At 32.5% G+C, this 24,354-nt stretch overlaps 4 protein-coding genes across 7 annotated transcripts; 1 reads left to right on the top strand and 3 right to left on the bottom strand.

Annotated features, from left to right (window-relative positions):
* Nucleotides 1–79: 79 nt before the first annotated feature.
* On the bottom strand, nt 80–1,162 carry LOC109604742 (proliferating cell nuclear antigen). Its single transcript, XM_020021276.2, has 2 exons — nt 829–1,162; nt 80–770 (listed from the first exon to the last, which is right to left on the bottom strand). The coding sequence occupies exons 1-2, from the start codon at nt 1,047–1,049 to the stop codon at nt 212–214; spliced, it is 780 nt and encodes a 259-aa protein (XP_019876835.1). The 5' UTR covers nt 1,050–1,162; the 3' UTR covers nt 80–211.
* A 428-nt stretch (nt 1,163–1,590) lies between these two features.
* Nucleotides 1,591–3,252, top strand: LOC109604751 (protein Rae1). Its single transcript, XM_020021287.2, has 3 exons — nt 1,591–1,979; nt 2,042–2,406; nt 2,692–3,252. The coding sequence occupies exons 1-3, from the start codon at nt 1,704–1,706 to the stop codon at nt 3,122–3,124; spliced, it is 1,074 nt and encodes a 357-aa protein (XP_019876846.1). The 5' UTR covers nt 1,591–1,703; the 3' UTR covers nt 3,125–3,252.
* A 221-nt stretch (nt 3,253–3,473) lies between these two features.
* Nucleotides 3,474–6,250, bottom strand: LOC109604716 (trifunctional enzyme subunit beta, mitochondrial). Its single transcript, XM_020021247.2, has 9 exons — nt 6,006–6,250; nt 5,761–5,923; nt 5,030–5,217; nt 4,788–4,975; nt 4,561–4,734; nt 4,377–4,508; nt 4,102–4,317; nt 3,810–4,049; nt 3,474–3,733 (listed from the first exon to the last, which is right to left on the bottom strand). Exons 1-9 carry the CDS (start codon nt 6,073–6,075, stop codon nt 3,686–3,688), a joined length of 1,419 nt encoding a protein of 472 aa, XP_019876806.1. The 5' UTR covers nt 6,076–6,250; the 3' UTR covers nt 3,474–3,685.
* A 1,324-nt stretch (nt 6,251–7,574) lies between these two features.
* On the bottom strand, nt 7,575–23,336 carry LOC109604559 (KH domain-containing, RNA-binding, signal transduction-associated protein 2). 4 transcript variants are annotated; one of them, XM_020021101.2, is made up of 5 exons: nt 23,056–23,336; nt 10,801–10,925; nt 10,329–10,725; nt 9,952–10,275; nt 7,575–7,682 (listed from the first exon to the last, which is right to left on the bottom strand). In XM_020021101.2, the coding sequence occupies exons 1-5, from the start codon at nt 23,288–23,290 to the stop codon at nt 7,678–7,680; spliced, it is 1,086 nt and encodes a 361-aa protein (XP_019876660.1). In that variant the 5' UTR covers nt 23,291–23,336; the 3' UTR covers nt 7,575–7,677. The 4 variants fall into 4 exon arrangements, with proteins under 4 accessions (XP_019876660.1, XP_049826742.1, XP_049826743.1 ...); XM_049970785.1 differs by lacking the exon at nt 7,575–7,682 and adding an exon at nt 8,167–8,905; XM_049970786.1 differs by lacking the exon at nt 7,575–7,682 and adding an exon at nt 8,167–8,905 and having other exon boundaries at nt 9,952–10,272.
* Nucleotides 23,337–24,354: the final 1,018 nt, after the last annotated feature.

Below are 24,354 nucleotides of genomic sequence, written 5' to 3'. Positions count from 1 at the left end.
TAAACAAACATCTGACAAATTATGTGAAAAACTGATTCCTTTCTTAAATATAAGTACATGAAAATAATAAAACAAAGAATTAATAAATAACTTTTATTTTGTATAAAAATAATTGGGCACCACTAGTAGTAAAACATTAATACGTAATAATTTTCCGTTTTGCAACAGTACAGACTTAAAAGAGACAATAAAAATATATAATACAATTAAATTAGTTTTCATCCTCTTCAATCTTTGGTGCCAAATAGTAGCAAATTTGTCCCAAGTCAGGGATCTGGTATTCCACTACCAATGGGACATTGTCAGACATGGACAGCTGCACTTGGTTGGACAATGGTGTGGCTTTGGTGAAGAAATTTAGGTATCGGCAAGCAAAAGTAAGAGTGACAGGTTCTTGCATTTCAATGGTAACAGATTCCTCCTCCTTATCGAAGTTGTTGTTCTGAGCCAACTTGATGTTGGCACTGCCAATATCGCCGGATGTGGAGAATTTGACTCCCTCCTTGGTGCAGGAAATCACAATCGATTCACCAAATTGCGACAAATCTCTGCAGATTCTCGCGAATTCGCCTGACGGCATGCGAATAACGCAAGAGAATTCAGTCTCTGGAATGCCAAGGTGCTCTTGGTCCAAGTTCATCAATTTCATCTCGTAGTCAGAGATCTTTTGGTTTTTGGACTCGAAGGTAAAGATGACTGTGTCGGCATCATCGTGGGCCTTCATGGTCACTTTGTCGTCGTTGCTGGAGCATTTGAAGATTTTGGACAGGCTGTAAAAAAGAAATAAAATGTATAGACTGAAAGTAACATAAGTTTTGATATACTTACTTTTCAATGTTCATTCCCATTGTAAGGTTCCTGTCACATCTATATTTGTCGAAACCATCGGATCTTAAAGTTAAATATACGAGAGAAACGTGGGCATCATCCATGGCTTGTAACTGAATTCCAGATTCAGAACAATCAAAGGATGCTTCTTTGAGCAAATCCTTAATAGCATCCAGAACTTTTCTGAAGCTAGAACTGCTGACTAAACGTGCTTCGAACATGTTGGATTGTTTTTAAACACAGTTAGAATGTAAACAAAATGAACGAAACTGTTAAGACGTTGAACGGACGAAACACAACCACCTCGAGGGTTCCGGCACAAATGAGAGGGAAAATTGCGCGCCAAATCTAATAAACTGGTTTGATTTGCTGTTATGTTGGCTGCTCTGTTGCTGTTAAAAAAACTCATGATTACTTAAAATTTTTCTTAATAAATATGTAATAAATATATATTTAAAAGTGTATACCACAAATAATGTTTCCAATTGGAGGTCATGAATCATATTAGATTTATTCTCTTATTAACGTTTATAATATTTTCCCGCCTCATTTTAAATTGGTGAATATCAATAAATTCACTTAAAAGATGTTCAAAAATGTAATTAGAATAATTATTTTTTGTTAGAGCATTTCCCTGTTTTAAAAAGTTTTTACAATTATGAAATAAATTAAAAAATATATTTTTGTCACTAGTACGGTATAAAACCAAAAATCCCTAACGATATAAGGTAGGTTAGTTTGTTTTGGTATTCTTCAGTTTGTTATTCTGTATTTTAACCTTACAAATATCCAAGTTGGGTAGAATACGGATTACTTGATGGTTGTAAAATAATTAGTAAGGTAAACGTCAAGGTACAGTTCCCGTTTCCGTAATCATGTTCAACCAAAGTAATATGGGATTCGGTACGACCGCCACACCGACTAAAAGTAATCCCATGAACGATTTCGAAGTGGTACCGGCTCCAGATGATTCGGTCAGTTGTCTCGCGTTTTCGCCAGCAACTTTGCAGCAGAACTTCCTTATCGCAGGAAGTTGGGACAAGAATGTAAGATGTTGGGAGATCGAACAGAGTGGCAAAAGTGTGCCCAAATCAATCCAAGCTTGTGGTGGTCCTGTTTTGGATGTTGCTTGGGGCGATGACGGCACAAAAGTAAGTATTCTCTCAACCACTGATTGACTGATTGATATATTTACTAATTAATTGTTATACAGGTATTCATGGCCGGGTGTGACAAGCAGGCAAAAATGTGGGACTTGGGTAGCAACCAGGTTGTTCAGGTTGCTGTTCATGATGCCCCCATTAAAACTTGCCACTGGGTTAAGGGTTCCAACTATTCCTGCCTAATGACTGGCTCATGGGATAAGACATTGAAGTTTTGGGACACCAGGAGCCCCAACCCCATGATGAGCATCAGCTTGCCAGAAAGATGCTACTGCGCTGATGTTGATTATCCGATGGCAGTTGTGGGTACTGCTGGCAGACAGATCATTGTCTATCAGTTGGAAGGAAAGCCCCAACAGTACAAAACGGTGGAAAGTCCTTTAAAATATCAACACAGATGCCTTGCAATTTTTAGGTATAATTTTTTAATCAGATAGTTTCATTAAGTAACACTTTAGAATTTAATTACCAATCATGCTTTAAATTAACCAGAGTCATTGTTGTGGATAAAATTCTTCAACTTCAACAGATTCTTGATGGCATGCAAGTAATGGAATACCAGATAATTTTCTTGTATATAACACAAATTATGTTTCATTTATTATTTTTTCCTTAAGTAACATTTTGAGATTTAATTGGATTCACCACTTGATTACTGCTATGATCATCCCTCGAATTAATCTGAGTTATTGTTTTACAGAGACAAAAAGAAGTCGCCAACCGGATATGCGCTGGGATCAGTGGAGGGCAGAGTTGCCATTCAATATGTCAATACGCAAAACCCTAAAGACAATTTTACATTTAAGTGTCACAGATCCAATGGAACTCCCAGTGGATTCCAAGACATTTATGCTGTTAATGATATTGCATTCCATCCAGTTCATGGTACACTGGCAACTGTTGGTTCTGATGGTTCTTTCAGCTTCTGGGACAAGGATGCCAGAACAAAACTAAAACCATCTGAAGCAATGGAACAACCAATTACTAGATGTGCATTTAATCACAATGGTCAGATATTTGCTTATGCTGTGAGCTATGACTGGAGCAAGGGCCACGAATTTTATAATACTCAGAAGAAGAATTATATTTTCTTGAGGTCTTGTTATGATGAATTGAAACCACGGGCTCCTTGAGTGTATGTTTTTCATCCTTCTTGTCATCATATGTGACTTAAACTTTTGTGTATTTAGGCTATTTAGTATGTAAATTTGATGTTCCATGTTCTTTATAAAATTCTAATATAGTTTTTTCATGTATTTGATGTATTATCTTTTATTGCTTAATCCCCATTTTACCCTTAAAACTTCCTCGTTTTCGTTATTATTTGGGATCCATAAATAAATAAGGTTGTTATATTATGAAAATTCACATTTTACTTAGTAAACCTTTTACTTAAGACCAATCGTGACAACCTCATTTACGAACATCTTTTTAATATATAATTTTAACCTAGAACTGACGAATATTTATAAAATAAAAATACTGTTTTTAATATGTATATTTTGTAAATTGTTTTGTATTAAAAATTGTATTATACATTACATAAAATAATTTAAAAATTTATCATATTGATTATAAATATGCTTAACAATAACATTTTACAGTCTAAACATGCTATTTATAAAAATAAAAATATACAGGATGTACAGTGTAGAAGGCACCAAATTATTGTATATAAAAAGATAATGTATTTTTTAGTTGGCTGTGGCATCTGGATGTCTTTCAAGCAACATAGCAACACCCTAAAAAGTAATATTGAAATTAACAAGAATACCATTATAAAATTTATATTCGTATTATTTGTATTATCAGACGTACCTGTCCTCCGGCGGCGCAGGCGGCTACAATACCGTACTGTCCGTCCTCCCTAACTAGCCTATTGGCCGTGTGCATTGCCAATCTGACACCGGTGGCGGCGAACGGGTGTCCGATGGAGAGAGATCCACCCCAGGTGTTGAATTTCGCAATATCGGGGGCTCCAACTTTCGTCTGTCTCTTCATGAACCTCTGGGCGAACCAGTCACTGTCGAGGGCCTTAAGGTTGGCCAAAATTTGACCCTGAAACAAAGAAAATTTACAATTCCATTGTTACAATATGCGTTTAACTTACAGCAAAGGCCTCGTGGAACTCCCAAGTGTCGATTTCTTTCAATTCGAGACCTGCTTTTTCTAGAATAATGGGTGTGCCGTAAGCAGGGCCGAGCAACAGCTGATCGATGGGGTCTTGTGATACGTAGGTGAAATGACGGAGGTACGCTTTGGGTTTCAGTCCTAATTCTTTGGCACGTGCTTCGGTGGTAATCAAGCATGCTGAAGCGCCGTCAGTCTAAAATTTAAAGAATGATTACAATAATACTCCTTTAGATATGTTATAAATGGTATTACCAAAAAGGAGGCGTTGGCAGCTGTAACTGTGCCATGGGGTTTGATAAAGGCTGGTTTCAGTTTGGCCAATTGTTCCTTGGTTGATACTCTAATTCCGTTGTCTTTTACTATGGGTTTGTCATTGCCTGGCAGCTAAAATGGAAAAGCTAATGATGATGTAAGAATTATTTACTTTATTACTTACATGAACTGGAATAAGGTCAGTGAAGTATCCTTTATCAGAAGCTTGTTGGGCCAAGGAGTGAGAACGTTGGGCGTAATCATCTTGTTCTTGCCTGGTGGCTCCAAAGGCAGCAGCCAATCTATCAGCAGAGTGACCCATAGTTTCACCAGAAGAAAATTCGGAAATTGATGGAAGCTACAATAACTCAGTTATAACATTACATTATACACAATTTATTAATGAATCACCTCTGGGATTAAGTAATCGGGACGAATTTGCGAGAACAAGCTTAATTTCTGGCCAAGAGTTTTGGCTTTGTTTTGTCTCAGCAGCAAGCTACGCATTTTCCTGCTTAGTCTGATGGGAATGTCTGACATAAATTCTACACCACCAGCAACAATCATGTTGTAAACTCCACTGTTAATCAAACCAATAGCTGAAAAATCACAAAGTATTATGGCTGTTCAATGAGTTTTGACAATTTAAGTACCTGTGGTCATGGCCACATTTGATGAAATGCATGCCATGGTGACTGTATGTGCAGGAGTCTTGTCACTGTAACCTGCACATAAGGCGGCTTCCCTAGCAATGTTTGAGGTTCTGACTTCCTGTAAGACTGTTCCATAGATGACATAGTCAATTAAGTCAGCTGGAACTCCTGTTTTTGCCAAGATTCCCCTGTAAAGATAATCAGAAACTTTAAATAATGCATAAAAATAAGACTGTCTCATAATTTTTGGCACTGGTATTGCATGAAATGGAAAATAAAGTAAAAAAATGTTATTAAACTTTGTACATTTAATTTTAATTATTGAACAAATTGAACATATTCCCAAGACTATTACTTTTCTATTTTTTGGATAAATTAATTCTAATTTTTTAACTAATTTTTGGCACCAGAAATAAATTTAAAGGCAGTATTAAAATTTATTACAGAAGTGTGTAAACAGAAATTTTAAAATATGTCATTTTATTTTTATTAAAATTTATTTTTACTTAAATGTCATTAAATAATTATAATTTTCACAGCCTACTAGATTTTTCACTTTACATTATCCTTATTAAACAAATGAAACTACTACACAGTGTAGGATTAAAAGTTATAACAACACATATCGAAGAAAAGAAACTTTTGAGGTTAGTATTACTTTGGACTCTGCATTCAGAAGACACCCAATATATAAATAAATAAAAAATTAAATAAAAACTATGCATAATTACCTGAGAGCGTGTGTGGCCAAATCATGGGGCATGAATTTGGAGTATTCAGTGCCAGAAAGCAAGAATGGGGTACGTACTCCATCAACCAGCACTATATTCTGCCCAGGGGTTGGTTTGGCTTTTTTCTGATTGAGCTGGTTGCCAACGGAAAATGCACGGACACCTGTTTTCGGTAAAATAATTCGTTATAAACAATTGAACTTTGGTTCGTTGGGAAATTGGGCCGCAATTAATTTTCTACTTGCCTAATTTTTGTTGTGCGAGACCTAAGGCGGCTGGGCTTTTGACAATGTTCCTAGCGATGTACGATGCCATTTTTTTCGAATTGGGTCACGATCTAATTGAAACTTTAACTTAAAATAATATTAAATTCTGTATCACCCTCACAAAACACGTAGACTTTGACCGGACAGCGTTGCCAACTGTGCAGAAACTGATTCGAAAAATTCAATTTTATTTAATTATCAAGCACTTTTTACGGTTTGTACTTCATGAATAAGTGATTTATTAATATCTGTGTGGGTACTAATTTGGTACTGTTCGAAATTTTGGGTGTTTGGTAGGATTTAACCGAATGTAATACTTGTTAAAAATTTGCCAAACAGTCTAAAGGTTTGGATAGGTGCAAAGTTCAGCCAATATTTTTCTATTATTTATTAGTATCAATACTTTTAATTATCTTGTTTATAATAATAATAACTTTGGCTGAATTATCTAATTCCACGAGTATTAAATTTTCTAAACTAGTTATTTATTAATTACAAATTACATATTATAAAATACATTATTTTAAAATTTTGAAATTTAAAATTGTGTATGTAATATACTTACTTATCTTTGTTTGTCAACAAAAGTATATTTAGATAAGTGACTCCTATTTATATGTCTCGTAGCCTTGCCACTTTATAAAAAATATTTGTTACTTTCAGAAATACTGTGCGTCTTTTGAAGTGATTAATTTGAATTATTTCAAAAAATCAGAATACAAGTGGTGTTATATGGCAACAAATGTATTATCAAAATAAGTTGTAATAAACAAGGTAATCTCCTGCATATATTAAACAAAATTACATCAACCATATAAATTTTAAACCAATAATAAAACTAATATCACCTAAATCATTTGAAAATTAATAAAACAAAATTAATTAAAATTTAAAAAGAACGATAATAACCGTCACAATTTTCCAATCCAGTCTGTTCCCTTTTGCTTCACGAACAGCTTCCATACCCAAAATTAGTCGACGAATAAATTCTTGAACCATAGCTGGTCCTTCTTCTCTGAGAGCATTAGTAAAAGCTCGTTCAAATTTTGAAGTTGATGTTTTCGTGGATGTATTTGTCATTGAAGATGGTTTAGTATATGTTCAATTGGATTGCAGTCTGGTGAATGCGGGGAGCACTGCTTCCGAGTAATGTCATGATTTTCCAACTCATGGTGAGGTTGAGCATTGTAGTCCACAGACAACTCCATGCTCCCTTTCTAACAGAGGGTATCGAAAACGTCTTCTGTGCTATTTCGTCCAGAAGAAATAATCAGAAAACAGTCTTGCCTTCTGGTCGACCATCACCATGTCGTATATTGGTATTACCGATCGATTCTAAGCTCATTTACTACACTTTTGTGAGACATTACACATTTGGGCTACTTGTTGTTGAAAATTTAATTTATTTAATCTAGTAAATTCAAATTATCCACTTCAACAGATATATGGTATATACTGTAATATATTAAATTCTCAAACTTAATTATATGTATTTTTGATACGAGTATTTGATTGACAAAATACACGAAGGTAATAAAATTAAATACGTTGTTACATCATATTCATTTATTTAAATAAATAATATCACAGATAATGATAAAAGAAAAATATCACAGCTAAAAAGATATAATCCACAGAAATCCAAGGATGTTTACCCTGCAAAAGTAAAAAATTCAATTAGATATATCTATTCAATACAAAAAAAAAAACTAAAATTTAAGTCAAATAAAGCAATAATCAATTAAAATCTACTATAGTAAAAAATCTTGTCATGTTTCGTCATTGAAAATACGTAACACTGACAAGACAACAAGAATATACACTAGCAATCACAATAAAACATGTTTATCAACAACGATAAAACAAAATGATTTAATAAAACCGCCTAAATTAAATACGACTTAAAATAAATAATGGGAAATAAAAATTTTATTTAAATTAAGATTAGCTTAAGTTGTTCGACGCATATGGGCACAATTTTAAGACATGCACTATGGTTTAAAAATTAAAATAAAACGGGTTATTTATTATTATTTTAAACGGTTTTAAGTTTTAAGGACAATACATTACCTCATCACAGGTTTTCTTTCACTAAAGGTTTAAAAAATATTTTTAAACTATGGAAATGAATTGATTATAGTCTTAGTTTAAACGTTTATTTAAATTCAGCAAACACATATTATAGTTTACTAATAATGTTAGAGACACAATTAGAAATCCTAGAGCTATTCTGTAAGCAAGGTCTCGTTTACTAATAGGTTTTATGGTGATATTACGCGGTTTCTTATAGAATAACTCGTTACAAATGTTATTACATTTAACGTTTAAAACACAGTACGAACTTTTTAAAAAATAATTAAATATTAATATTTAGGAACAAATCGAACTTTTTTTTACAACGGAAAACATAACAATAACATTTTTAATATCAGTTATTGAAAAATAAATTAAATGTTACAAATTAGATTATAGGATAGACTGGCACATGTGGTTGTTTTATTATTAAATATTTGTTTATAAGGCAATTAGAAGTATTGCAGGGATCACAATTTAATATTATTTATATAATACACGAAGCAGTTTTAACGTTTTTCTTTTAAATGTCCCGCCCGGTGTTTTTTAATATTTATGGGGGGGGAGTCAGTTTTAAATTCGCTAGCCATCACAAAATGAATTATTTAATCTGATGACGCATTTTACTTGTTAACTGGTGGTTATGTTTAAGAGTTAAAACGTTTAATTGTTAGGGAATTTTATGTAGACTCTGCCCAAACTGTAGTCCACATTAGAAATCTGCCTCCTCGGCTTGACAAGCCCAATTCTCTTAGCGGGAACCCCGGGAAATACATCAATGTTACGCCTTTTCTGATGCAAGTCTCCTAAAATCCCAATTAGTCAATGACAACAAAAATTATAACGAAAAAGTGAAACAAAACAAAAACAACGAACTTAACAACATAAATATACGGGACTAAACTGTGTACACACTGCTCGGTACGTAAGGGGGGGAGTAAAATGATTAAGGTTTATCAAGTAAATTTAAATAACATCGATCTGATAAACCTGTTCACAACAAGCTTAGGCTTACGTGTTACTCAGATTGGAGCAAACTTTAATCTAAGACGTTTCTAGGGCTCGTGTGCTTTGGTCCCGTGTACGGGCAAAGAAAGGCATACAAATACATTTTTTTACTTAACCCTATTCTAGTATTGCAATTCGAATTTCCGTTTACGATAGCGAGATGGAGCTATCGGACGTTACATCGCACCGAGCATGCGCGTTAACGACAGGGCGACAGGGGGGAAGGGGTAGCAGCTTCGCGGTTTCGCTCCGCCCAACTGGGGTTTGACGTAGAGGTTGGGAGCGGGATTTATTTCGACGGCCTACTGTACGGCGACGTGCGATAGCGAGAGCTCTCGCTGTGGCGAGCGCTCGACGACGACGTGGCAGTTTTATACTTCCAGCGGTGCGAGGACGGTTCTGTGTGGGCAATTTTCACATAGTTTGAGTTAGGCACATATAATATTTAACAAGACCAGATTCAAACAGTAATTGGAACGTGTGTTTGGGGGTTGGTTACTGTATGTTTTTGATTTTTGTTTTTATATTATTTTAAGCGTTTAGAGGGGGTTTAGAGAGACGAGTTTTTTGGTGTTAGTTATTCATTTTACGCGGAATGTTTATTACACGGTTTTGCGGTAGTTCTGTTTCAGTTTTAAGGAAGAATCAAAAGGGCGTGGTAATTGCTTGGGTCTACCCTAGACCTAGCAATTATCCAGCCTGAGTAAACACGGTTATATTAAATACCGGTTTATGGTTTATCTTTTAAAATAATTTAACGCGACTTTACGTTTCATTTAGTTCACCTCAACCAGCCGCCAACAACTCCAACCGGTTTGCCACCCATATTCCTCACTATACTCACCGTAGGAGGAGGCGCTCTCCCTGTAGTAGTCGGTGGGCTCGTAGTCCGGCTCGTGGTGGTGGTGATAGGACGAGTAGGAGCGCGAATGGTTGGTGCCGCTGCTGCTGCCGCCGCCGAGCGTCGAGCCGTAAGGCGGAGCCGGGTCGTAGGACGCGGGTGCCGGATCGTACGGTTCGTCGTCGTAGCCGTAGCTCTCCTCCATCGCGATGCGGGCCCTGTCCAGGATTGACATGATCTTCGTTTTCGCCGGCATCACACGAGGTGTCGACACTGGCGTGCGGGTGGCCGTGCGCATGGTCAGCGGCGGTCTGGCCACTGGAGCTGCTGTAAAACACGTCCCATTCATTGGCCATTCGTACAACAAGTGTTAGACGTACATCTGAGAATCGATGCTGAGTTGGCGAGTCTCCTTGACGAGATCCTCTCCTCGGGAACGGCCGGTGGAGGCTCCGACGACGTGATGATCTCCATCTCACGCATCTGCTCCTGCCTGATGTTGTCGTTGTTGTCCGGAATCAGATATTTTCGCACTTCGGCCAGGGCGAATGCGACCCTAGCGTGGGCCTCGGCTGGCGGACCCAGTGCGGAGATTTCGACGTGCAGGTCGTCGGAAAGGTGGCCGTACTTGGGGTCCAGGGAGTTGCGCAGCTCTTCCTCCTTCTGGCGGTCCTTCATGGAGCCGCGGCCTAGCACGGCCATTTTGCACATGGTCTCCTCCTGGAGGCGTTTCATAGAGTTGCCCTTTGGTCCCAACAATTTTCCCACAAAGTTGAACTGGGGAAAAATGCACAAAAATATATAAAAACGATTTGTTTGAGTTATTAATTAACATTGATGATATTCACTCACCTTTGGATGTTCCCTCACTGGTACTAGAACTTTGACAGTTACTTTTATCGGCTTTTCCCTGTAGATGTCCACATACTTCTGGTCTTTTGGTTGGGGTTTTCCTAGTTGTTGAGTTTTGGAGATTTCTAAAATGTAATAAAAAATCATTAACATCATTAAACACTTATCAGTTTTTAAGACAAAAAATGTAATGTGGAAATGAACTTTTCTAGAATCAGCTTCGAATTTGAGGTATCAAACTAAATAATAAAGAAAGTAGAAGAATTTGGTACACCCATCTTTCAAACCTGAGACTATTGTATCAAAAAGTAAAAAAAAATAAAAGGAATCAACATGAATAATATTAACAACTTAAATATATTAAAAATATGATTTGTACTACTTGAATTGGATGTCAGTACTTTTAATATTTGTTTCCTTTTCTGTTTTTCTGCGTCTACTATGCAACTGGTCAATCTAATTTTATCCTGCTATTTCCCTTTGATTTTAGTTGGCCCACCGCAAAATTATAAAAACCCGAACAATGGAAATAAACCCCGCACCCGTTTAATGTGCACGTTAATGAAACGATGCGCCAATCTCGGCGCCATCGACCAGCGACCAAATTAATTATTAGGCGATACTAAAACGTGAATCCGAATTAGGCGGCCCAACTCTTCGGCTACGGACGGCCGCTGGCCCAAAAACCGGGGACGTGCAAAATTATAATGCATATTTACGAGTTCCGGAATTGCTCCCGCATAAATATATACGACGTGCGCGAATTAATTCGGTGTGCAGTGCCCATTAAATTTCTATTTATCGCCGGTCCGGGTGTGCGGCTGCATTTGAGTGCCCGGTGACGAATTTATTAAAACGCCACGAGAACAACACCGGAATTTAGTGGCTCCGGGGTTTTATATCAAGCGGCTGCGGATGGATCCGGTCGTAAATGGAACGGCCGGCCGAACTGATTTTATGGCACGTACTTTGGATATTAATGGTGACAAAAAACCGATTTCAAATCCCATTTCCGTTATTTAATCTAATGCCCATTTGTTTATTAGAGTAGTTGGTTCAATTAGTAACTCGGATTGTTGTTCGTTTCGTCATTTTTTTACTGACCGATTGACCACTAGTTGGTTGGTTAATAACTACGCTTGTTTACAGATTTTGAGGGAATTAAATGGGATAATATTCTCCCCTGAAATTGGAAAATGGCAATGGTTTTTTAGGGTTTGCCCGTATTTTTGAAATATCAGCGAAAAAGTGAATATTTATGCAAATTGCAGTATACGGAGTCACATATCAGTCTGTGAAAATGGTAATTTTATGGGAATTTATTTCTTAAATTACAGAGGAAAGACAAATGAACACTTTAAAGCATAATATGTTAGTATAGTTGTTCAACAACTGGATAACTGATTGTTAAAAAAACATTATTATTCCGTATTTATTTCATATTTCATTTTTTTCAATTAAAATTTAGGCACAAATTTCAACGAAAATAAACAAGTACTTTATTGATTCTAACTTATTTGTTAACAAATATTTCATTACTCTTAACAGTTCTTAAGCAAAAGTGTTAAGAAATGTCGAGATTTCCTAATTATTACATAAATAAAATGAAAAACAGCATAGTAGACAAAATTATTTGTCGCTACAAAATTTCAGCTAAATAATAATATAAATAGGAAAACTCAATATCAAAGTTGGAATTCACAACACACTGAATTTACAATGTATAATGGTGGTCATTATTATAGTAACCTTTTAAAATGTGAGCCATATTTATGTCCAGCCCATTTCAAAAAAAATATATACTAACTTTAAAAAAAACACCCAGAAATTGTTTTATTTAGTAATTTATACTACATGTTTAACATGCCTAGAATACGAAGAAGAAATGATTGATAATGTAAGATAATACAAGTCTACATATTGTCAGGAATACATGAAAGTCCCTAGAAGCCTCCCATGTGAATTTACTGCCTTGGCCACCCAGATCTTCAGACCTTTCCCTAATCGAACATATGTGGGATATGATGGGACACGCTTAATGAATTTACAGCGCCTCCACGGCCTCTTAATGAACTAAGACGTCAGATTCAGTGGGATGAGATACCGCAAGAAAATATCAATAATCTTATTACATCAATGCCACGACGCGTCAATGAGTGTCTTAATCAAAGAGCTGACAATTCATGTTTTCTAAAAAAAATTTGGAATAGATCAATTATATCTCGGTCTATTTTTTTGTCATGCAGTATATGTCACATTTTATAGAATAAGAATATAGTAGTTTTTTATAATACTGTATAAAACAGTAATAGTAAATTAATATTATTTTAACAGTTCACATTAAATCAAAAAGTTATAACGTTCAATGAGACATCTCAGAGACGTCTAAAAGGCGGACATAGAGATATCTCTGAGGCACACTATACCTCATATGAGATCTCTCAGACACCTCAACGTCACATACCTTTCCTGTTTGGTTTGTCCCACGAGGTGGTTCGATTTCCTTATTCCCCGTTCCCGCGATCTTTAAAGTCCATCCGGGACGATGCACAATAAGGAAGCGCACAAAACGGCAGGATATAAAATTTGGTCTGCGGAACTGTGGAGGAACAAATTGCCCGGGTTCCATTAATTTCGCGCAATTAATTCGCAATGGCGGGCCTTGACCTGGAGGCCGAGTGGCGGTCTCTTCAAACCGTCTATCCTATTCTTTATCCTAATTGGGATCGGACGGCGAAATTACATGGACGATTATTGCCCTAATGTGGGGCGATTATGACGTGAATGTGGTTCAGTTGCCTCCACATTAACAAACCTCAAAAATGTATTTTTTTTATTCGCATGTCTTCATTTTGGTTTTGTAATAACTTGGAATATTTGTTCACTAATATATATCAAATATATTATTGTTTATAAGTAAGAGATACTGAAAATTAAAAATATCATTCTTAAATATTCAAAGGTTGGAATACTCTGATGTTTTATTCACTTTTTAGGTTCAAGTACTTTCTTATCGCTTTTTCCAGCAATCTTTAAAGAGTAATTAACATACTGTAAGTTAAAAATAACTAATATTTAGTCTTAGTATGTCTATTAATAGTAAAGTTTAATGGGGTTTGTTTTAACACTTTCTCAGCTGGCTTTACTATTCCCAGCGTTTATTTTAAGTCGGTTTCCGCAGTAGACACTATAAATAGTGTGAAATATTTATTTTTTAATTTCTACAATTTTTATAACAAAACCTTTCTTTGTTAAGGGAAAAACACCCATGTAATGTTTCAAAAAATTTCGATAAATCATCATTAAAATATGAGATTTTTCAATTTTTTGTTAATAATATTATTAAAAATATGTTTATCTCGTATTTTTTCAGATTATTTTTTAATATCACTTATTCTCAACTCAATTTGTTTTTAGTTTCAAATTTCATTACTAATAAATCTTGTTTACCATTAATTACTATCTTATTTTTAATGGAATGTATTTTCACAAACATTTAAATTGAAAATGTGAACATCTGTTGAATCTACGAGTTAATTCATTAGTAAACTAATTAACGTGATAAGCCCGAAAAAGAAATATTTATTATTTTAGAGTGAAACTATTTTTTGAATAATAAAAAAGTATTGAATACATAAATTTGATTTATTTATGAATTATCTTATAGTAAATAAAATTGTAAAAATAAAATTTACAATTACAGTAAACCGGATTTAACTATGAATATCCCACATGTTTTTTAAAGCGAGACAAAGATACAAATAAACTGTAAAAATATAGTTTACAATTACAATAAATTGGATTTGATTATGATTTATAGTAAAAAAAATTTTCCAAATTTTTAAAAATTAAAATAACAAAAATTATGAATATCCAACAAGTTGTTTAAAAGAAGAAAAAGACACGAATATATAGTAAAAATAAATTTTATAATTGCAGTAAATTCGATTTAATTATGATTTATAGAAAAAACTAAATATTTTTCCAAATTGTTAAAAATTAAAGGAAAACTAATTATAAATATCCTACAAGAGAGACAAAGGTACAAATAAATTGTAAAAATAAAATTTCTAATTACAGTAAATTAGATTTAATTATAATTTATATTAAAAACATATTTTTTTCAAATTTTTAAAAAATTAAGAGTATAAAAATTATGAATATTCCACAAGTTTTTTAAAGGTAGACAAAGATACAAATAAATTGAAAAAATAAGATTTATAATTACAGTAAATTAGATTTAATTATGATTTATATAAAAAAGAAATATTTTTCCAAATTTACAAATAAATTGTAAAAATAAAATTTATAATTACGGTAAATTAGATTTAATTATGATTTATATTAAAAAAATATTTTTTCCAAATTTCTATAAATTAAGGGAATAAAAATATGAATATCCCACAAGTTTTTTAAAGGGAGACAAAGACACAAATATATAGTCAAAATAAATTTTATAATTACAGTAAATTCGATTTAATTATGAATATACCACAACTTTTTTAAAGATACAAATAAATTGTAAAAATTAAATTTACGATTACAATAAATTAGATTTAATTATGATTTATAGTAAAAAAAATATTTTCAAATTTTTGAAAATTAAAAGCGTACTAATTATGAATCTTTCCCAAGTTTTTAAACAGAGACAATGATATAAATAAATTATAAAAATAAAATGTATAATAAATTGAATTTAATTATGATTTATAGTAAAAAACAATTGAAAATTTTCAAATTTAAAACAATACTAATTATAAATGAATATTCTACAAAATTCTCTAAAGATAAACAAATATTCCGTAAGGATGAACAAATAAAATGTAAAAATACAATTTATAATTACTGGATTTTATAATTAATATTAAACATCGAGCTAATAATGGCTCAAAACCTTTCATATATTAAAGAATTTAGTGAGAAGTTTTTTAATAATATAAAAGTAAATTAACTGGCTTCAGTTATGATTTATAACAAAAAAAAAATAACCCCTAATGAGTATTCCGTGATCAGGTCGGGGATAAAAATTGTTGAGTATAGAGAATTAAATAAGAATGATTTAAAGATTCATATAAAAATGTGTTTAAAAAGTTATGTACAAAAACATAATAAATTTTAGAATTTAGAAGTTTAGTAGTTGATCAAAAAATAAAATTTTCAATTTTTAATTTTTTAAATAAATTAAATTAATTAAATTGATCAATAAACCAACATGGCATCCCATTCGAGTAGTACAGATAATTTTGAATATATTTTCATAATATTACTTGTTTATTTGTATTTAATGAAACTTTAGGTGATACTGCGAAAATATGTATGGATACAAATAAAAATTTATAATTATTATTAGTTTTTATTTTATGCTTAATTATCTGTAAAATTGATATTTTTTGTACAATTTATACTTGTTATAACGATAAAATTGTGTAAAATCAGTAACTACATAAAGAAATAAGTAGGATCTTAGATCATCAAATTCAGTTAGTGCGATCGAGTACATAATTGGATATGCGAATTTTCACCTGCCCGTAACTCCTGCCGGAACCGAAATTCAGTTACGACTACTTCCCACTTCCCACTTCAATTATTTCGCAGTAGATGCATGCATACGCCATCGACTAATAAGCAGCCGGGTCAATTTAGGGGCACTCCATTCCGTAAGCGGACCATAATTCCACTCTCGCCGTCGACACGTACTTCCTAATACTTAACGAGCCCCACCGAGCACGGCTCGCTGCATGCAACGCAAATGTGTATCATTTTTAAGCCTCCCCCGCATCACGTACGAACGGACAATCGTGAACGGTCCATCTCGCGGAATGTGCGGCAATAAAGCGGGGGGGGGGGCGTGCACCCACAATGCGGCGGCGACATTTTCGGGACGATCTCGGCGCAGGAAAGAATTTACGACCGTGGCCGTTACGTCGGTAAATGGACGGCGGGACTTCGAATTATCGCAACTGAAAAATCACCGGCAATGATCGTTGCCGTTGTCCGGATTTAAATGACGGGCGGTTTTCTCTTACAAATGTCGCAAATTCGTTTGTTCAGACGCCGGACGATTTGTCGGCGGCGTGGGGGGCGGAGAACGGGTCGCGGCCGGAAACGGAACAAGCCGACCTGGAAAAACGTCGACTTTTCAAGTGTTATTCATCCTTTATGCGGACAAGGACTTACGGGGAAATTGTTAAAATTACAAAGCTTAGGTGGTTGTTGATCGTTCGTTACGGAGGCTGAAAACGGACCTTTGATCATTTCATTGATTGTCAGATGGAGAGATGCACGAGATTTTCAGACTCGTGTTGACAATTACCCTGTTCGTTATAGGAATATATAAATATGCACCAAACATGTTTACTGAATTCTGAGTGGCTGATTTTCCTATTTGTAAAGAGTTTTCACAATAAAAATGTGAATAGAATGTTGTACACAAATTGGAAATTGTGGGTATAAGAAATCTTTTGTGTAATTTTGTTCCTATAGGATGTTTAACATAAGCAGAATTGATATATTGATATAATTTTTTTCTGTATTCACTTAAAACTAGCAATAAGTATTGTAATTGTTCTTCATTTTTCGTGAAACACTTATTGCTAGTTATAAGTGAATACAGAAAAATATTGCCAAAATTGTAGTAAAAGTCCGTTAGTGTAACGATATATACTACTTTATATCAATTTTTTTTGTAAAAATCTATTTATTTGAATAAAATGCTTAATTTTAAGCAGTAAAATAACATTTATTTAATAAAAGTTTTAGTTTTCTGCAGATAACTTATGATCTGTAAAAAATACCAAAAACTTTTTCAGAGATAAATTATAGGAAATTGAATTCTCTACAAAAAATGTCAAATAAAATTCTCCCATAAAGTTGATGGTTGCGTCAGAAAATGAGAAAAATGTCAAAATTTTAAATCAATTTGAAATATTATCCCTAACGAGAGTTAAAAAATTTCAAAATCCAAGAGAACGCCGTTTTCGTGTTATTTAAACGGGAAATTAAAATTTACGATGCGGCACCTCTTAATATTAATATTAAAAGCTGTAACTTTCACAGTATTTTTTTTATCTAGTGAATGTCAGCCTAAGCAAGTCAAAATTAGACTATATTTTTAGTAGAAAACAGGTTTTTCTTGCATCTTTGAACAAATTATCTTCAAGTATTATTTTCTCTAAATTGACTATAATTTCAGTTGATGATAAGATTTGATTGTTTTTTTTGACAAAAATTTATATTCACAGATAGCAATGGAAGACCAGAAAGTAAAATGTTTGTCATAATTTTGTTGATTGAAAAATTAAAAAAATGTGTACAGAGTAAAATTAGACTAACCAGACACCACAGTAACAGAAAAAGCAAAAAACAGGTCTCAATAATGGTTTTGAGTTAAAAGTCTTCTTTTCATAACATCCCATACTGTTTCTATTGGATTAAGGTTTGAGGAGTTTGCTGAACGTGGGATTATATTGGTTAAATAAGGTAATACAATGGGTAAAACTAAGTTGTCGCGATATCGAACTGCATTCAAAGTGGTTTCCCTTAAAAAGAGTTCGGTTTATTCACCATTATTAATTCCTCCCCAAAACATCAGTCAACTTCTTTCAAAATTCGCCACTTCACGAGTATGTTGTAGACGTGGTTGATTTCCAGGTTCATTCCAGATACGTATCCTTTCAGAATTTAGCAAAATTTTGACTTATCAGAAAAGAGAATATGGCTCCAATCATCAGGACTCCAATTAAGATGTTCATGTGTCCAAGCTAAACGAGCAGTGCGATTTCCAGGGAGCAATCGGAGTTCAACACTCTGAAATAGACCTTGCTCTTGGACACGGTTTTTGTCTTAGCTCGGAAGTTGTTATTTCCGGGTGTCTCCGAGCTTGCAAAAGCAAAAAGCCGACTTGTACCGGGATAGTTATTCTGCTGCGGTTGAATGTCTTTCTTTTACGTCATTATACTTATTGTAACGTCTCTACAATCTGCTTATAACACTCACAGATGTGTCCATTTGACGAGCCACTTCACGTTGTAATGATCCACACTCTACCATCCCAATTGTTCTTAATTTTTGTTTGTCACTTAGATGGTGCCTTTTCATAATAATAAAAGTAATTTTATAAAAATTTGATGAATATTGGATCAATAACACAAAATCTACTAAATTATATCTTTTAAGTAACTAGAAAGTGTCTTCTTTTATATTAGTTACGTTATTTTATAATTTATAAATTAAATTATTTTTTTAATTTAATTTAATTCGATTTTTCTGTCAGACACTTTGACTGTGTATATTTTAAGTTTTTATAATGTGAGAATTAAAACATTAATATTAAATTTCTTATCATGTTAAGTACGTTGTTATTTTATATTTATTTTATTGCAAAACAAAAAATTTTTATTACATTGGCCCAATGCCCAATTCATTATAAAAATGTATACATATGAAAGAAATATTTCGTATAAATTGTATATCAATTTCCATAATACTATTTTATTATTTGTATTTAAGAAATATTTAAGTAACACTGCTTAGTGATTTCGAAAACTTGTATAAAAATAAAATTCCAATTCCATATATTTAATTTATTACTTACTACTAGTGTTTTATGTTTGGCATACAACCAACTACGGTAAGAGCACTCCCAGTATGTCTAGACTATTGCATTTTGTTTGTTTGCCAATTTACAACGCTTGGTGTTAGTAAGTTCGTCAAAAGTTGATTGATTGTTGTTCAACAATGTTTGCCCAGTCTGTTCCCGCCTTTACAAGAACCAATTCTTCGCCAGTACGGCTAACATATTTATTTTTAAGTTAGGTTATTTTAGTATATGTAACTTGTACATGTTTGTAAACGAATTTTGTTTATAAATTGGTAATTTTAAAAAGTCGAAAAATATAATAATTAAAAATTGTAAAGAAATTGGCAATGTAGTAATAAACAGGCATAAGTTGTACAGTAAATGATTAAAAATATATACAACGGATGAAATTAAAGTTATTTTGCTTTACAAAAGATTTCCAATATTGTGTTGATTGATCAATTCATCATACAAACTTTTGATATATTTTCAGGAAACTTTATCATTTATTTTGTCATAAATATTCGTGTTTAATAAATAATCAAGTAACACTCATTGCTGCAGTCGTCGCAGTAATTTGTTTTACTTTTGAACAAGTACTGACGTTCTAATATTATATCGAAATCGGTATAATCATTTACACCCGCTTTTATAAATGGATCGAAATTATTTATGAATGTGAAAACGACATAATAAGTCCAATTGGAAATATTAAATTTATTTCTGTGCAAGAATATCGAATTTTTTAATAATAAACTCTGAATAGTTTTTTTGGGAGTATATCCAACACATTAAATGAATTGCTCATAAATCTGTAAATATATGGTATATTCGATTTTAGCCAGTAACATAGAGAATAAAAATAGCCTTCAAATAAGGTATCACAAGGCCACCCTTTCCATAAAAGAATAGTTGAGTGCCCATTTGGTACTGGGCAATTTGGCACATGTAATTTTATGGCAAAATTCAGTTAGATTGACAACATTTCACTAGGTTTTTATTCGAAGTCGACATCTTGTTACATTCAAAAGTTACCAGGGGGAGGATCTTTTATTGTTATATTGATCCAGTGTCCAAGCAGTTACAAAAATTTATAAACTTAAAATGAATATATATATATTTTTTTCATACTGGACGTAGTTTAGACCATTTTTATTACATTTGAAATAAACATTTCAACAAATATTTGTATTCAATATGTATGTATTTAAGTAACACCGCTTGGGGCTTTCGTCGCCGCAATTTATTTTATTTTTAAACGAGTACCGACACTTCTAATAATACACTGAAAGCAGTAATGATTATTACATTAACATCTGTTATGGTTGGTCGTACGTAGCTAAGTCTATTTCTTATAGGTTTTGAGATTTTGAAAAATATTTTATGTACAGTGTGGCCCATTTGAAAGAGGGGCACCTCCATAAAATTTGTATCATTTGTCCGATTTTGACAAACGTTTTTTTTTTCAATTGTAAAGCAAGAAAATATGTACTTGTAAACAGAATATCATTTATTTTGGTTCAAAACCAAAACTTCTAGGACAATTTTTTAAACATTATAATTGAAGAAATCATATTAGCAATTTTTTTGTAGAAAATTTAACTGCATCTGGATTAAGCACACCCCCCCCCCCAATGGGTATAACAATATGCACATTCATAATTGTGGAAAAAATTAAAAATAAGTTTTTTATGATTTATTTTTTATTCAGTAGTGTGTCGATTAAACTGGTAAAATAGCCCAATTTATCTTATTTTCTAAGAATATTGTAACATTATATTAATATTAATTATTAATACTATTCTTAAAAGTATTAGTATAAATATAGTATAATAATAAATATAAATTATAATTTTTTGTGAATGTATTTTTTATCAGTAGTCTGACGCATAAATTGACAAAATATATTATTTTTTCAAGAATATTAGAATGTTACATTAATATTAACTGTTAATACTATACTTAAGAGTATTATTATAATAGGTAAAATATTAATTATTAATACTATACGTAAAAGTATTTGTATAAGTATAAAGTATAATTAGAATAATATTCCAAAACCTATAGAGTAATGTCTTAGGCATAATAATTGAAGAAATCATACTGGCAATATTTCTGTATAAAATTTAACTACACTACTGGATTAAGCACCCCTTGACATGGGTATAAAGCAGCTTCCATAAAAGCTATCCATAATTATAATTCTGAGGAAAATTAAAAATAATATTTTTTGTGAATCAATTTTTTAATTACTAGTCTGACTGTCAAAACAGCATAAATTATCTTACTTTTCAAAAATATTGGAATATTATATTAATATTAATTTCTAATACTATACTTAAAAGTATTAAAATCATATTTTTTATGAATTAATTTTTTAATCAAGTAGTCTCTCGAATAATCTGTCAAAATAGCACAAATTTTCTTATTTTTCATGAATATTGGAACATTATATTAATATTAATTATTAATAGTATACTTAAAAGAGTTAGTATAAATATAGTATTATAAGTATAACATTCCTAAGCCTACAGAGTAATTTTCTAGGCATGAAAGAAGTCAAGAAGTCATACTATCAATTTTTGTGTGAGAAATATAACTATACCACTGAATTAAACACCCTCTGCAATGGGTATATACCAACTTTCATAAAAAATATGCATTTATTCTGTTGAATAAACTGTCAAAATAACATAATTATAATTTTTAAGGATTATTGGAATATTATACTAATTATACTATTATTAACACTTATACTAATACTCTTAAATGGGTATATACCAACTTACTCTTAAGTATAGTATTAATATAATATTCCAATATTCTTGAAAAATAAGATTTGACAGTTGATAAATTCTTAAAAAGAATATGATTTTTAATTTTTCCAATTAATTATGATTATGCATATTAATCCAGTGGTATAGTTAGACTTCCCATAAAAAATTGCTATTATGATTTTTGTAGGTTTCGATTTTGGTTTTACAATTGAAAGGCTCCGCTTTTGAGGAGGCGACACTGTATTTGATGTGAAATTAAATGTAAGGTTATAAACACATAAATATGGGAACCAACATAAAAGGAATATTGATTTTGAGCATGTTTTAATATAAACTATTATTATTTTTAATTTACACAACATAAATGTATATTTTTATAATGACCCAATGACTAATTCATTATAAAAATTTATAAATATGAACCAAACATGTTGCACCTATTATATATAAATTCTATTTCTATTTTATATGTATTTAAGTAGTACTGTCTAGTGCAGTTGTCGAAGTAATTTATTTTATTTTTAAACAGGTGTCAATAGTTCTAATAATATGTCGAAAACAGTAAATTATTAACAAAATTTGCTTCTGTGAAGTACCCGTACGCAAATTTAAAAGGATAAGTTGTGACAAATTCAATTTAATTCTAATTGGATATTTGCCTATACGAATTATTTTATTTTTAATCAAACCAACGTAAATACACATAAATATCAGAAGCACCAAAATTAAAACATTAATTATTAAACATCATTTAACGTTAAATAATTAAGTTGCGCACCAAATAAATATAAACACATAAAACAGACGCACCGCCAACGATCATAAATATTTAATATCCGGTCAAATAAAAAGCGTAAAAACGGGGCAAACATAAATAAAGGAAGTGCAAAAATTAAATACCTTGGTCGATGAGTTTAGTAGCATTGGGAAACTTATTTTGGTCAATCGATATTTTCTCGGCGAGCAGCTCCCTGACATACTCCCCGGATTTCTGGCTCTGCGGATTCGCCTCCTCGTTGTCGACGTCCTCGATCTCGATCTTCTCGGCGGCGTTGCTCTTGCGTTTGAAATTGTCGCCGTACGCGGCATAATCACCGTTCGAATCGTATTTGTCGGTCATTTCGGGCTGCCGCATAAAATGTAAACACCGTCCGCCTCGGTCTAGCAGAATGGCGATGAACTCGTCGTCGGGCATGCGCCCGTACAATTCGGCGTGCCCGCTGAGCGTGGGCGTCGATAGATGGCGCCCGATTTGCAACCGATTCACGTTCGTCCTGCTGAATAAACGGCGCAATTATTTTTTTGAACAAGGTGTGAAATTATAAGTTTCGTTTTGTGTGTGCCCGTCTGTGTAATTTGCATGCATATTACGGTCGTTTCCAGAGGCAGTTTAAAAATTATCGTGTTTAGAATATGTTGTTTGTAATTTTAACGGGCTAAATGAGATTCTTTTCATATAATCTTCGGGAAGAAATAATTGAGACTTTCAACTTGTGTAATTATGGCAGTTGTGGCTGTAATTAATTAGATTTATTAATTTATTAAAATATATTAAAATATGAGCTGTGCTATTTCAGTTGGTTTCCAATATATAGGGGATTCACCTAAGTTTTAAAACTGTTGATTTGCAATCTTTTTAGCAATTATAACTTAAATTGAACTACTTTTATAATTTATTTTGAACAAAATTTCATTTCCGCTTCCACCGGAAGTGACATCAACTTTGTAATTTTCATGTCCTATACCTAAATCCAATAGTTTTTGAGTTATTAATTTTTTTTCAAAAATATTGACAGGTTGACGGTCTAACTGAAATGTCTGTAAAGCTACCAAAGTTGATGTTTGAAAGTTGATTGTTGACATATACGTTAACTAAGGACAAAATTACATCATAAATATTGAACTCCCTATATAATACTTGGAAGTTCTAATACTTTACTAATAACTACTTTTCTAATTTATTTTGAACAAAATTTCATTTCCGCTTTCACCGGAAGTGACATCAACATTGTATGTTTTCGGATTTTTAAATTTTACATGTAATTCCCAATAAAATGGCTATACCATGTCCTATACCTAAAGCCAATAGTTTTTGTGTTATTAATTGTTTTCCAAAAATATTGACAGGTTGATAGTCTAACTGAAATGTCTGTAAAGACAACAAATTTGATGCTAGAAAGTTGATTTTTTACATATACG

This window comes from Aethina tumida, chromosome 1, assembly GCF_024364675.1.
Source record: "Aethina tumida isolate Nest 87 chromosome 1, icAetTumi1.1, whole genome shotgun sequence".
NCBI lineage: Eukaryota > Metazoa > Arthropoda > Insecta > Coleoptera > Nitidulidae > Aethina > Aethina tumida.
Note: the sequence above shows the minus strand (reverse complement) of the source record. Positions and strands in the feature narration are given on the sequence as shown.